Genomic DNA, 16,141 nt, shown 5'->3' with positions numbered 1-16,141 from the left:
TTGTCTATGACATTTTGTGCAGTTGCATATACCATAGTAAACACGTTCATTTTTCATCATAAATAATCGTGGGGGAAGCTGAAAAATGTGGTACTCAATACATAAAGTGAGTTTTTTGAACATTTATCTAGGCATAAAATTTCAGCATGAAATTTATAGAAAATTTTTTTAAGATGTATAAAACATTTTTGTTCCTTTTCTTTTTTTTTGTTCCTTTTCTTTCCTCTCCTCTTTTTCTCTCTCACTCCATCACTGATCTTCCTCCTTACTGCTGGCCATCAGCGCCGGTCGACCGGGCCAACACTTTTTTTTTTTTTTGGGCATTCTTTGCCGTTCTTACTGGAGCCTAGAGGACGTCGTTGTAATGCAAAGTCTCGGGTACAGTGGTACTCAGTTGTCGATGACAGGAGACAGCAGATTTCGTCACTGATAACGACTCATCAAAGTGACCTACATGTTGCCGCAATGCTCACAGTACCAAATAGTCAAAAGATATTAAAGCTAAGGATCCAATTGGCTCGACAAAATGTGTAATACATTTACGATGATGTTAAAACATTTACGAGGATGTTAAAACAAAATGTGTAAAACATTTACGAGGATTCCGCTCCTCCATTTATTTGGGCCGTCTCAAGAGTTCAGATTCGTTAGGTGATCTTGAAATTCTTCCTCTTCCACGTGACCTCTAACAGGATTTGGAATCTCCATTTGAATCAGAAAAAATAATTCAGGAACTTGATTGCTTTTCTTGCTAATTATTTCTTTGCCAAAACTCTTGAAATGCTGGTGACTAACAATAAATATGTATATTTGCAATTTTTTGGCATTAAAATGAATTCAACGTTCATCATTTATTTTGTCGTTTATAAGTTTCAAGTGTTCAATATTAACTAAATAACCATGATTTTTCTGATTTTACTTTCAAACTTTTTGTTTGCCCATTTTCCCTTACAAAATTTGGAGTCTCTCCTTTAAACAGCCAAAAAAAAAAAAAAGTTTCAATAGATTTGTTTACTTTTTCACTAGTTGTATCTTTATCAAAACTCCACCAAAAATAAATGGGTAAATCTTTTATACACTGACGACAATGTGCACACTAACAAGTCTAGATGCATGCCACATATACAAAATTTGACGTTTAAACTCAAATTCAAATGATGTGGCATTCATCCAATCCCGTTAATGTATACACTGACAGTGTAATAAAGATTAATCCAAAATAAATAGGTAGATCTGCAGGTTTTTACCTACTCTAATATAAGAAGTAGAGTAAATCTTACATACACTGATGGTATGTACACTATCACGATTGAATATACAACACATATACAAAATTTGAATTTGAGAAGTAATATATCTAATTTTTACATGTCTAAAAGGCATTTCATCTTTTCCTAATCGCAATTGACGTGCTTCTCTAGTTGACAAAACAACAGTTGCATGTGTTGCGAAACATGCGTCAGAGAAATCATTGACCAATACCAAAAGAGAACGATAATTTAGGTTACGTTGAAGCCGGAAATTTTGTTAATTGGTCGCAGCGACATATCATATCATTTATCAAATCAAATCTAAATACTCCACGTAATTTAAGATTCAGTGATGATTGGTTCTCAGTAGGCTAAGCGGCTTCGTATTTTTGAAGCTCATAGTCATGCAGAAAACGCATTGGAAACACTTGCTCTCTGTCACCACTCTTGATGTTGATATCAGATTTTCTTTTTCTTTTTCTTTTTTTTGTGGTTATGAGCAAATTCGGTTTCCAAACCTTTCAGAAATAACCGGGGCTAAGGCTTTCATATTTCGTGTTTCCTGGATTACTAAATGATGGATGAGGAACAAGCATCATTGAAAATTATTTTCAAATAGACATAAAAGAGGAATACAAATGTATGAATCTCTGTTCGTTACTGTTATGCATTGATTCTACGCTTCATGAATGAGAATTGCATGAAAATTACTTTAACAAAAGGTGAGGTGATATGAAAATTACTTCACTATGCGTTGCCTTTGATTGCTTTAACAAAGGTGATCAGGTGACATGAAATTTATGAGCAAAGTCATGATCTTATGCTCAGTCAATGAAAAGTTCACTAGCATTCCAACTATAAACAACAAACTTTTAGGCCCTTAAACAAAATTATTAAGATACATAAGATAAGAGGAGCCGAGCCGGCCAAACATTTTATGCATTAATAACTTTTGCTGTTGACATTAATGATTTGTGTTGAATGTAGGCTGATGTTACCAGTTTCCAGGAAGTTATTTGAAATTTTCAGACTAATATTTGATTGGATTTGTCCAATTCAAAAAATGCTAAGTTACATTAATATTTATTATTTCTAGACATACATTAACTTTCATATATCTATTTGGATCAATCTGCCTAGAATCCATACCAAAAGCAAATAGTGAAAGTTGATCGATCCGACCTCAACAGTTTATGTTTCTTTTGTAATTTAGAAATCTATTCAACAAATTTATCTATGAATTACTACATAATGTGCAAGGCACGTACTCTCATACTAGTCCAAAATAAAAGACGCACGAATCTGAAGAAAGAAAGTTCCTGCAATTACGTTTTTGCTCGTTTACTTCAACATCATTTTGTTCCCTCCAAAATATATATATATCATTTTGCTTCTCAAGGAACTGCAAAACATGAAGACTGTACATCTGCAGCATAATATTCAGCGTTTGGACATTAAAAAAAAAAAAAAATCATAGTCAGTGTAACATGTGTACAACCGATCAACCTGCAGCCAAGTGCAATCTTCTGAATTTCATCTGCACTATAACATCAGGAACCGTTTATTACCTAAGTCCTTTTGGGCTCCTGGGAGAATGCAAAAGTTTCTGAGACTTGAAACAAATATCAACCGTCTATTCCTCGTTATTTTGCAGGTAAAGAATTCAACTTCTTTTCAAGAAGTTTGGCCGTACGTAGAGCATCCAAGGCCTCAGTTTGCTTCCCCGAACGTTTAAAGTTTAGTGCCTTTACCTTCTCTGCCTTGATGCGTTCTTCCAACTCCCTTCTCTCATCATTAGAGTTGTCAGTGTCAGCAAGGTTTTTTTTGGACTCGTGGTTTTCAGTGCCCTGGGATCCAGAGCTCACATCATTTAGTCCAATTGCCTTCAAGGCAGACGCAAGCTGAGGATCAAGAAAATCCTCAACTATGACTTCATCTACTGCTTCCGCGGCATTTGCAGAAGACGTCATTGAATCTTGTGCAGCAGATTCTTCTAACTGGGCTTCAATAGCTTTTGCCAATTCAAATTCCGCTTCAGCTTCTTCTGTTCTGCCTTCCCTTCGCAACTTAAGTGCCTGACGCTTGTGGTTGAGCGACTCCTGCTGCAATTTAAAGCGTTCACGGCTGGACAATGGTTTTGCACCTGAACTAGGATTTGAGTCTTTTTTCCCAACATATGAGATGTCAGAACCTGGCATATCAGTAGAACTTGTACTAGGCTGAGACTTGATCTCTTCTCTCTGTTTTTCTAAGAGCTTTGCCTGCCTTAGCTCCTCCTTGGCCTCCTCCAACTTCCCTTCTCTTTTCAAGGCAAGTGCCTTCCTCTTGTGAGCCAGGATATCCTGTTGAAGGGAATTTCCATCCGTTGAAGAAACATCAGCCTGAGCAGAGTTTACTTCTGAAACTTTTCGCTTCTCATTTGTGCTAATCGTCTCCTCCGGTCTCTCAATTGTTACCAAACCTGTGCCTCCAAAATTCAGAATTGGGCCCTCTTCTGAATTCAACTGAATAGGTTGACTATCAATTTTCAGAGAGGGATCGCTTAAATTATTTTCTCTCTGCAAAATAGATTCAGCCAGAATATTTTTATCCACTGGTGCTTCAATCTCTGCCAATTGCGCCTCTAACACTTTCGCCATTTTTAGGACTTCCTCAGCCCCTTCACCATCTCCTTGACGTCTCAGAGCAAGAGACTTTCTTTTCAAACCTAAAAGCTCCCTCTGGATCTCACTCTTACTTCTTTTAGATACATCATCTTGGAATCTAGAAGTTGCTTGAATATCAGAAAATCTATTAACATGTGCAGCAGCAGCCTCATCCTTTTTTGAAGACATGGATGGAAGATTTTCAGTATCATCATCCTTCCAACCCAAAGTCTTTAGAAATGAAAGATAAGAAGGATCATTCATGTCTTGATCTGTCACTTCCCCTTCATCTCCATCATCATGGATCATCACGTCACCAGCCTGTTTACTGCTAAAACTCATGGGTGTTGCCCTGGGAACATTTTCCATCTCTTCAAGCTGTTTCGCAAGAACCTTTCCTTTCTTCAATTCTTCTGCTGCCTCATCTAACTTCCCTTCCCTTCTCAGAGCAAGAGCTCTCTTTTTCAGGTCAAGAAGCTCTTTCTGGATCATTGTTTTACTCTTCGACGCAATATTACGGCTAAAAGTAGTCCTCTCATTGACATTTCCAGCATCTGCATGGCTAAGTTTCACGTGTTCCTCCACAGATTGGGAGGGTGAACTCTCATGAACCATCACAGAATTCAGGGCAATTGACTTAGGTCCTTGAGAATTAGAGCTCTCAAGCTCCTTTTCAAGTAGTTTTGCCTTCCTAAACAATCCCAACGCCTCTCTATTATTGCCTGCCTTTTTCTGATTAAGAGCTTCCTTCTTCAAAGATTGAATCTCATTCAACAAAGTTTCACTATGAGTAGGTGCAATACCACAGTCTGATTCCTCAAAATGAGTGGTCTCCTCAGTCCAACCTAATGATTGTAATGAAGCAACCATTTCGGGATCATCCATGTCATTCTCCGTGACTTCAAGGTTACCATCAAAACCATGATCATCACCAAGATCCCCAAGATTACCAAAATCAAAACCATGATCCAGATTATACCCAATTGACAAATCATCATTTTTGTCAACATTCACACTCCGCATCAGCGCAGCAAACTCTTCATCAGAATCCTCATCATCTCCCAGCAATTCCTGCTCTTCAATCTGCTTTTCAAGAACTTTTGCCCTCTTCAGCTCTTCTTTGGCTTCTGCAAGATTACCTTGACGCTTCAGTTCAAGAGCCTTTCTCTTATGGGCCATGACCTGAGATTTATCAGTGCCATGGGTTCTCTTTTCTGTATTAGCTCTTTGGGGCGCCTCTCCAAGGAGTGTTGATAATTCACCCTCCAAACTCAGTGTTGTTGGCTTTTTATCAGCATCACGCATATCCAAATCTGACCATCCCAGTTCTCTAAGTTCAGCAGCAAGATCATCCTTTGCATGACTCCTTTGAGGAGGGAGCTTATCATCCAAAGAAGATGCCTTAGAATCATCTTTGCTGCTTAAAAGTTCAGAACTATTGTTGAAAGACGAGGCCTTTCTGCGGTTCTTTCTTATACTTATCTCCAAAGCCCCAGCCTGCTTTTCAAGCTCTTTCCCCCTTTTAAAAGCTCTTAAGGCTTCTTCAGGTTTCCCTTCTGCTTTTAATGTTCTGTATTTCTTCTTTTCTTCAACAGCTTGTTGACGTAAATCTTCAGGAGTAGCATCAGCCAACAAACTTGAGATATCTGGAGGCTGATCATGGGACAAGCTTTTATGCATGTCTCCTCTGTCATCCTGAGAGGAGATTTCTTGAATATTTGAACATGATGCACTACTTCTTGGATGTTGAGAACTTGAAAGCATGTCCATCGTGGATGCTGATTTTGATGACATTGGTGGCTTCCCTTCATTGCCCAAAATTTGGCCCAAAACTTCATCTTCATCCTTAGCCGTATGCTTTGAGCCACCTGCAAGCACCAGTATAGAGAATAAGTAGCAAGACCTCCTATTAGTTACTATACTTTGTAATTCTGTAGTGCACTTTACCTTTTGTGCATCCAATATTGCATCAAAACAATTAGACCGGAAAAATATTACATGAAACTGTAACCCAACTGCAGCTGTACTCAATACACTTTTAATGTCGTTTTCTAAAGTAAGAGTTCAGCTGTAAAGATAAGAACCTTGAATCATCCACAAAATGAGAAAGAAGACAAGACCACTTTTTAAGCTCGTCAATTATGCAAAAACAGACGCACCAAAAGCATTTCCATCTTTCCCTCAGAATAGGAACACACACTCTTCAGGCCATTAATTTTGAGACAAGGCACCCAGAAACAAAACTATCAACAAGTATACCTTCAATACAACACCTGGAATTTAAGCAACCGCAACTTCATTTTAATGATACGCCATTTATGTGTTTCATATTCACAGGGAGCAACCAAAAAGAGCAGGTGAACTCGGAAAAGAAGCACCAAAAACAACATGCATACAAGAAGCAGCTTCAGTAGACAAATCAACATATTTCAAGTGCATTTTGTCCTAGATGGTATTTGCAATACAATGACCACATCCATCTCAAATTCAAGCATTGAAATAAATGATATCCATCTCAATTCCAGACATTAAGATAAAAAGCTCTTCACTGGTGACAGGAAAAAGTAACAGAAAGGAGGCAAGGGACTAAAAGTTAAAAGCCAAGAATATAGCATCCTGCTAACAGGCATGCAAAAGAGAAGCTGGAATGTCAACCAGCGCTTTGCCAGCATCTTAAGCTCTCAATTAACATGATATGGCAAGCAATACTAGGAGAAAAAAGTAATATCAAGAACCCAGAGGAATAGAAGTCAAGAGATTGATAATAAATTTTCATTGGGGAGTGGAAACCATAAAACATTAAATCATATCTACACTTAGATATACCTCTTCCAGCTCTATTTTTGTGCCCATGTCGCATTTCAAAACGTGCTGCTTCTTCTAACTTTTTGCAGGGTTCACATATGCGCACAGGTGAATCACCTTGTCCACGCAACACCATTCTTTGCTGGGTACAGCTGTTGCAGAACAAACCCCCACACCTGCGGCAGTGATGCTGAAAGTCCGCATAGAGACCATCAAGATGTGAAGACTTTGATGGACAACAAATTAAATAAAAAATTGGTGTGCCTCTGAAAGTAAATGAGTCTGAAATTATCAGCAAAGAGAAAGAACTTAATAAAATTATAATTATGACTCCTACCATTTATCATACAAACTTCCAATAAGAATGAATTTTGAGCTTGATCACATTTAACCTTCTGAAAATTTTGGGAATCTAGATCTTGCAACCTCCTCGACCAAAACTTCGGGCAATACTTCTTTGTTTCGAGTTTAGCAATAGCTTAAGATGATTACAGTTAAATAAGTTTTCAAGAGTATTGTGATAAAAATGCCTTTGGCAACAAGCTTAGTACCGTACATTAATCACAGTCTTGCAACTTAGCCAAAATTTCACATATAAAGAAACTCTTTTCAAAGGATCACAGTGATAACTGCAAAACACACCTATTTTTATCGATGGGATACCAATTAACTTAGATTATATTTCATAGTCTGTCTTAGTACTTACGAATAGTGCTCCAAGTGCCTGTGACCCCAATTACAGACAATTTTACAAGATCAGCTCTGACTTATACTACAGATTTTCAGGTGATCCTAAGAGTCTTCCATATGCTAACAGCTACTAAAGTCTCCCATATACTATCACTTAATCTTCATGCGCATCACCTCTCTCATTTTGGTGAGCTGTCAAAAAATGTTTGTGTCTGGTAAAATTATTGTACAGTCTCCATATTCTTTGAATCTCTCTCAAGGAAAAAGCTGGAGACCTCTTCTTATCACCAATTTTCCCTAATTTTAAGATATGTCAAACCTCACAGATTATAAAGATGTTTGCATTTCTTTGTATCCAAATCTCACATCTTGGGCAGAAGTTACTTCAACAAAAATGGCTCTGTGCTCATATGCATCGTTGCATTCTTTTATGGTAACTTTTTATATGTGTTTTGTTCTTGCCCATGTTTGATAAAGACAAGAAACACTTAAATAATCATTGTCCTGCCTATAAGTGTTTTGTTTGGAAAACAAAGTACACTTGACTTATCACAAAATTAGATAAGGTGGTGTCTAGGTGATATTTTACAGTAGTAACCAAATGTGGTTCTTACAAATTGCAGTAAAAGTGGGATAAATTAAAATTCACTGCTACGAAAAATCAAGTTAATAAAGCAAAATGCAACATGGAGAATGTCTTAGGCTACAAAATATAACCCGTAGTCAATTTTCTCCTAAAATGTACAAAAAATATAAAGCTAACGAAAAAACAAGAATCAAACTTTGAAGGAATGTCAAAACCAAGGTTGAGCAACGAAGAGATCTTAGCTAGACAAATAAACATTTTCATAAACTAAGAAAGATGGCTATAAAGTTGAGTTCTTAAGAAAAACAGGGAATTCTGGAAGCTGACTTCGAAGCACAGCCAAACTCTGCTCTCAAAGCTGTGTTATGCCTAATGCCTTGGTTAGTACTATTATCACTTTAATTCCCTAAGTTGCTGCTTCATCCAGTATGAAACAGAATTAGTCTAGTTTCTGCAGAAGCATTGTGTATAAAAGGCTAGTCCAATGTACTCCAAATAGACTAAAGACCGCCCTTCCTACTTTACTCTTTCCAGAGGAAAATATTTCTTGTAAGGTAAAGGAATGGCTGTTAAATGTTGGTTAATAAATTTACATATTAAGAAATGTTCTCCTGCAGTGACTCTTTTTAGTCAACTGTTAGAGTTACTTTAATTAATCACAGCATTACTCCATCATATAAACATTGTGCCAAATTAAAGAGTCAATATCTATTTTCAGCTCAATGTCTTTAGAAATTATCAAATATACTTAGAACTCTATTCAAAAGCTTAGCTTTTTTATCAAACAAACTTCACAAAAATCAACTTATCAAGTTTGGCTGTTTCATTCCACGGTTAACAGAAAAAAGATAATCAGGACTCTTTGACAAACTATCCTACATAACTAGCCATATAAATTTATATCTCATCAAATAAAGAACCAAAGAACCATCACCTCTGCAATTAAAACAACAAAAACACCAGTTAGATGTACAATACATAGTTTCTTTAATCAGATATAGCGAGGGTTAGAAGAACTACCACCTATCAACCAGATATATTAACACATATATCTCAATGAGTGATCACTCTCAACAGTAGACACAAATATCAGCACTGTAAGGGATTATATAGTATTAAATGAAAATATACACCTTCACCGATATGACAAGATGATAACACTGTCATTCATGTCTGATTTCCATTAAAATTGATTAAAGCACATACGGTATGCAAGAAAAAACCAATTAGCACTTACTTTTTCCAAATGCAGCAGCTGATGCAATAACTGATACTACAAATGACATTATTGTCTGTCTAGATAACAGCAAATTTGCAACATGGACTTGATTTTCCAAAATTACAAGACTAAGTCGATTACCAATAACACGCCAAGATTTTTTTTTTTTTTTGGGAGCAATCACAAGCCAAGATTATAGATTGACTCGTTATTTTAACCCGTCAAAATCATAAGCTCCAACGATAAAACACCAGAAAGAGCCAATTTCGAGACAAGGGTATTGCAACAACCTATTAAAACCAAGTTTGAAAAAAAAAAACATAATACAAGAATTAAATAATAATTTCAAATAATAACAGGAAAAAGTTGCAGTACACTTGTGAGACACAAAAAGATTTACACCTGGGCTGTGGATAAAACAAGCAAATAAATCAAGAACTAAGAAAAGGAGTCGCCATATAACAAAACAGGAAACGAAAAAGAAGGAGAGTAAACCTTGCGATTGATGAAAGTGAACTGTGCAGAACATCCTTGGCAATGTGAGGCGTCAACAACCCAAATATTCCCTCTCAGTGATGGCTTTGGAGGCAATCCGATCTTCTCTAACATCTTCTTAGATTTCTTTCTTCGACTCTTGAATGGAGATTTCTGATTGAACGAACTTAAAATGAAGATCAGCTGCTCTTTTCTTGGCTTCTTTGAAGCTTCTTCGTCTTTTGGCAATACATTTTCTTTTCTTCTTTATTAATTCCACTTCCCCGTTTTGCCTTTCTCTTTATTTAGCAATTTATTTATTTAGGATTAACTCCACTTTCCACCCTCAAACTTATATCACATTTTCACTTTAGGCCCTAAATTTTAATTTTGAACACTTTGCACTTTAAGGTCTCAAGTTTATCTTATTAAGTCCAATCAATGATAATGTTAGCAAAATTAACAAGATAGAGGACTATGCAAACTAATGACAATGCATTTTATCTAGGACTATAAATGTCTAGAAAATGATTGCATGGTAACTGCCACAAATGAAGTTGGTCTTTATTTCTTACAAATAGGCCCAATATCAGTTGGGCTTCCGGCATGTTGGGTTTCACACTTTGGATCGTTCCTGGTTTGTTTGTGCAATGATGACAATTGAGAACAACAACCACTACTAGCATCTTGGTCTTGTTTTTTTCCCCCATTGAATGCATAGTAAATGTATCTAATTATATATATCAGCACAAAAATGTATGTGACTTGAATTTGGAATTGGCAACTTGAGTGTATTATCACAAGTCCTTTTCGTAAAAAGAGATGCTTGCAAACAAAATTTTATTTCATTTGTACGATGATACATTCATAAATATTTTTGTATGAACAGTTGTTTATATATGTACACTAACAACAAACATGTTCCATATTAATTTTTCATCTAATCTAGCATGGAGGGATGGAATTTAAAAAGTGGAAAAGAGGTAGAAAAATTGAATTCAAGATTTTTAAGTTTTAAAATCTCAACTTTAACGACTAATAAATTACTTTGACTTCCAATTATTGCTGCCGTCCTTGACTTAACTTCACCTAATTTGCCCTGCTAATACTTAATTTTCTAAAAAAATCGATCTGTTTAAATGTTGTACTAGCTTTTATTTAACATCACCAACCACTATTTTATTGGTTTTGTTATTTTTCTGAAAGCCAATCGAAAAGAAGTACGGAGAGAATATTCAAGTCCTTTAAAGTGAAACTATATAAATGCATTTTTTGCGAGCCAAAATTTCCAAAAGTTCTCTCTCATGGAAAGTTTAGTTGCATACATTAGTTAACCTCATGTTTCCTTGTCTCGATTAATGCAGTACAGAGCATCTTTTATATATATATATATATATATATATATATATATATATATAAATTGCCAGCATCTTGAACAAAATAAAATACGTACTAGTACTACTAGAAAAGATTAAGGTCGTATTTAATTTACTCTAGAAGAAAAGATTCCTAGAGATTAACGCAAAAATGCCTAGGCATCACATTGGTTTTAAAGAAGCATCGGGAAAAGGCTGTTCACTTTGTTGACTCATTAATGCACCCAGATTTCAACAAAATTGGAAGCCTAAAAAGACAATTACTGTTCCCGAAAATGTTTGTCCTTCCTTTCTTCCTAAGATATTACTTACTGCAATAGACTAGTAGTTGGTTGTTTCAACCTTCGAGGTTGCTAACTAATCAGTCTACTTGAGAGTCCTTGAACTTTGCACTGCTACTAGAAATTCACTTTACAGTTTGCAGCTAACTATTAGCATCAAATCAACTTGTTAGGAAGAGATCCATGCTATTCACTTGCCACATTACCTTAGGAAGCAAATCTAATGAAAAGTAGTATCAGTTTGGACTCAATTTTAGGTGTAATTCAACTGTCTTGGTTCATCAAGATGGCTTTTCAAATACATGTTGGTTCAGAATTGAATTAGTAATGTCTTTGTTTGTCTTCACAAATTCTGCCCTTTTTAGCAGAAATGAACTGGAGTTGAATTACCCAGATGACTAGATCAGTGCTATTATTCAAATAAAGTGCAGTATCTTTCTTTTTTTTTTTTTCTCTTTTTGATGAATGATACTGATTTCTGTTCCTATGCGTCTTAGCATGGCCCTCAATGTGCAAATTGTTTGCCGCATTAATCGCTGTCATAGTGTGTTTTTTAGTGGTAGACTTGGCTCAATCTTCAGTACAAATATTCTTTAGAAACATCCATTGATTCTATTAATGCACGTTTCAGATTCTTGAAAAAGACAATGGACAAAGATCATCATCTTTATTGTTGAAGCATTGGTTTTCTACTATATTTCAATGTAGTTGCGCCATTTTGAATTGCAGCTTCATTTGCCACGAATCCTCGATTTTGGTGTAGACTTTGATATTTGAAAAGTGGGTTCGATGCTTCTGTGAAGATAACAATTTTCGTGCCTTTTGTCATTACTCATAACCACCAGCAGGTCCAGCACTTGACTTCTACAAACTGCTGAAAACCAAGTCTGAGAAGACTAGGCATTGACATTTTCATTGGAATTTTGTGTTTGCTATAATGTAATCGAAGTAACTAGACCTACTCTGGTGGACTAATCTATACGTCTTTTTTATGGCTTTGTCTCAATTGCCATGGATTCAGTAGCTTCTTTGATAAACTGCTTAAATTCAGCAGAAATGCAGAATCAACTATGGTAAGTACTGCAACTCAAGATACAGACTGTAGAAACGTATTTTACACTGCAAGGATTATTATTATTATTTTTTGCCAGATCCTCATCGCATTTTCTCCTAATATTTTGAATGGAAGAAACACCCAGAAAGTTTGAGCTTTCCACACTATGTTATCACAGTTTTAACCTTTGCCGGAAAAGAAAAGAACACAAAAAGAATGACTTTTCTCATCGCAATCGACATTCTGTCACAAACTATACAACATGTTCGGAGATGTTCGAGAAAACTTTAATGAAGTAGCTTCCTGTCAAGGATGGAGTCCAGATTGGTTGGAAAGATTGAACTCAATTTCTTCATGTATGTTGATCTAGTCTGTTTTTCCCTGTCAAACGTCTCTGTTGGCGTACAAGTTTTGAACCTGTTATCTATGGTTTGATATTCAAGCTTAGTCATGCGAACAACTTGATCCTCATCCTCACTAGTTCCCTTCGCACTACTATGATGCGACCTGAGATCCTCATGCACCTCAAGATGGCCTGTTTTCCGGGGGATTTCTCTAAGCTTTGAGTGCTGAGAAACAGAAGCAGTGACTGCTGCACAAGCTGGAAACTCCATGTTGTGAACTAGGTGGATCAAGGACCTTGCTGAGAGCTTATCAAAGTTCAGGACACAACAAATCTTTATCTTTTCTTCTTCTGAAAGCTTCTTGTGGACCTATGAGAAGATAAGTTCATTGTTGGCAAGATAACGTTAAAGAAGAATTTAAAACTGAACAATGTTTCTTTGTTTGTTAATTGATTTTGGAATTGCAAGAAGACAAGCAACAGCAAACAATTGGAGAGTTTTCTGATCATCCAAAAGTAGTAGACTGTGCAATGTTTAAGATTGTGTAGAATCTGATTGGAGTCTTATATCTAAGTTCACAAAATTCACAATATGCAGTTCAGGGTCATCATACCTTGAGATATATGTCCACTGCTTCATAAATCATGTCATGAGAGTCTCTTGCATATTCAGGTAGTGCTGTAGCTAATGTGACAAACTTGGAAGGTTCCAGACGAGGATCAGGGGCAACTTCAACTAAGTAAAAATCCATCAAAGAGGCAACTTTCTTGAGTCGATACACGAGAAACTGCTCTCTACTCTCAATCAGGAATTGTTCCTGTAACCTTAGGATCAAATCCACATCATATGCATAACATTTGCAAGGTGGAGATGGAAAAAACAAATCATCCAACTTTGCTTGATCCAGCAGGGAACCAACTAGGCTTTCTAACTTCTTCTTGGAACATCTTTTCACTTTGAACGCTAAAGAAAACCGAAGATTGTCAAATAGACCTCTGACGGAGATAAGGCTCCTATCCAACAAATGAAGAAGATTGATGACAGTCTCGGTGATTCTACATTTCTCAGCTCGTAAAGCACCAGTAATTTTCACTTTCTGATAATGTAAGAGGAATGCACATACAACGTAGTTGTCCAATTTCTTCGCAATCATTGTCTCCACTACCTTCTCAAATAAGTCAACTTTCAAGAATTCAAGGTCTTCAAACCACCAAGTCGAAGCTTGAGAGCTGAAGTTGCCTATGCTTTGACAACTAAAGTCGCCTGAAAACTGTATACAAGAACTGTCCGTCAATGAACTATACGGGATGATAAGAGAATACAAGGAAAGCCTTTCCACCAGACAATCCAGAAGCTCCTCAAGCATATCTAAAGAGTACATGGTTTGCTGCAGATCTTGAAACTGCTTCAAACATTCAAGTAGCTCAGGCAAGGCAAATTGGTGGATTTTCTTGAAGTATTCTTTGGTTTGGCTCATCAAACTGGGTGCTCCGTGAATATCCGTATCCATTTCCATAAAAGTGCTAGCAGAATGCAATAAAATTATGTTGGAGGGAGTTATGTTAATTTTGCCTCCGTTGTAGCAAAATTTTGCAAGTAGTTCAAAACCTTCAGGTCCGCCAGGAAAATCATGGAATATCAATTTGAGACTACCATTCTTGTCTGTCAACTTTCTGAACAATTTTCTCAATCTACCGGAAAAACATGCAAGGAAGTTCTGCATTTGTAAGCAGTTGTGAGATGGTTAAAAACTTCATATATTCACTTTTGTGAACCCGTAGTTCCAAGCAAAAATAGATGAATATATTGAAAAAATTTTAAAGGAAAATCATTGACTGCTGCAAAAAACAAAAAGTGCAATAAGGCGACTGAAGTTAATGACAAAACTGTGAAATGCTGCAGGCAAAATTTTAACTCTCAGCAATTTTGCAGCTACATACTCTTTACCAATTTGTAAGCTGTAGACATGTTAAATTTGATTTTCCTGAAAAGTCAGATGACACAACTGAGGCAATGGCAAAAAAGGATTGCAAAACAAGAATGGTTAATGATAGACACAAGGATGCACAAGGACTTGATGTAACTATATTACAAAGAGTGGAAATTGGTAAACAGGGCAGCTTCAGACGCTGTCCACCAGGAAATGCTTGTATTCCGTTCCTTTGCAGGACAAAACAAATAAAAGCAGAGAGAGCAAAAGGAAGAGCTATTCAGGCACAACTTCTACCTTGTCCACGAGGAACGTCTCCTGGCTATTGACATCAATTTCAAGATCACAGCACATTTCTATTAGCTGATGCACAAGCGAATACAAGACTGCAATGCAGGATCCTCTGGAGGAATGGGTTATGTGGACTAAAGGATTGATACTGGTCAATGCTGAGAAGAGAAGCAAAGAGAATTAAAGAAGCAGACGTATAAAGTGTGTACTGCATATAACTTCTAACAAATGCTAATGCTGCTTAGTCAATAACCATTGTGGGGGCAATGGAAGGAATAAGAAGCCTCCTAGACTAACTACTATAGAGAAACCTTTAGGCTTGGAAATCATAGACTGCCCGTTTACTAAAATAATCAGTCTACTGTTATCCCCAAGACATAGTCGCCCACACGCCCCCGCGCGCGCACACACATGCACAGTTGTACTGGTGCACCATTTTTTCTCTTTCTCTTCAAGGAGGACATGTTAGTCATCGTACATGGGCCATGGTCAATTTTGTCTACTAGAGCTAGTGATAGTTTTTTCACTTTTTGCCGTCAATTTTGGGGGATCAAAATAGTGTGATCATCAGGAGATGATAACATCCCAATTACTTGCCTTTTTTTGACTTACAAACGATGAAAATTCGGTTCACTTTTAGCCATACCAGGTTTTCAATGAAAAGGTGAAGCAATGATGTAAAAGATACAGTTGTTTCCAGTATACAAGTACAAGAAAGATAGATCCAGAAAGGTGGTGTACTATTCTGCCTTTAGAGTAGGAACCGAGCAATTAAGAGTAATTTCCACACTGAAATGCTAAGGTCAACGGGTCGAGGCCATTGGATTCTAGTCCTCTAATTAAAACACCCTAAAGTTGCTCTGATATCAGTAATTTTCATTTATTTCCACTGCAATAACAAAGCCCAACATTGAAATACGGCTAATTAAAGTTAAACCAGGCTGCAGAGCTCATCTGTAGCAGCTTTGTAATTGGGTTATTACTTTGATAAAATAATGCATTTTACATGTTTTAGATGCCATGGTACGATACATCACAAAGTTGAGAAGGGCTATAGATGAACAGAACTGCGACTCAACTCTGGCTGTGGCTGGCCTGTTTTAAAAAGATCAGATGTAATCTTGTACTTCTGAAATTCTAATCTTAAAATCCAAATTTTAGGGTTGTTATAATAATCAAATACGTCTAGGGTTACA

General features: G+C 36.6%; 2 protein-coding genes across 2 annotated transcripts; both read right to left on the bottom strand.

Annotated features, from left to right (window-relative positions):
- Nucleotides 1-2,649: 2,649 nt before the first annotated feature.
- Nucleotides 2,650-9,933, bottom strand: LOC113764132. The gene is made up of 3 exons (XM_027308196.1): nt 9,691-9,933; nt 6,722-6,890; nt 2,650-5,763 (listed from the first exon to the last, which is right to left on the bottom strand). The coding sequence occupies exons 1-3, from the start codon at nt 9,802-9,804 to the stop codon at nt 2,894-2,896; spliced, it is 3,153 nt and encodes a 1,050-aa protein (XP_027163997.1). The 5' UTR covers nt 9,805-9,933; the 3' UTR covers nt 2,650-2,893.
- A 2,734-nt stretch (nt 9,934-12,667) lies between these two features.
- Nucleotides 12,668-15,381, bottom strand: LOC113756377 (BTB/POZ domain-containing protein At3g22104-like). The gene is made up of 4 exons (XM_027300067.1): nt 15,357-15,381; nt 14,952-15,103; nt 13,338-14,441; nt 12,668-13,093 (listed from the first exon to the last, which is right to left on the bottom strand). Exons 1-4 carry the CDS (start codon nt 15,379-15,381, stop codon nt 12,668-12,670), a joined length of 1,707 nt encoding a protein of 568 aa, XP_027155868.1.
- Between the last annotated feature and the right edge of the window lie 760 nt (nt 15,382-16,141).

Source organism: Coffea eugenioides, chromosome 2, assembly GCF_003713205.1.
Source record: "Coffea eugenioides isolate CCC68of chromosome 2, Ceug_1.0, whole genome shotgun sequence".
Classification (NCBI taxonomy): domain Eukaryota; kingdom Viridiplantae; phylum Streptophyta; class Magnoliopsida; order Gentianales; family Rubiaceae; genus Coffea; species Coffea eugenioides.
The sequence above is the reverse complement of the archived record's forward strand: the minus strand, read 5'-3'. Positions and strand labels throughout refer to the sequence as shown.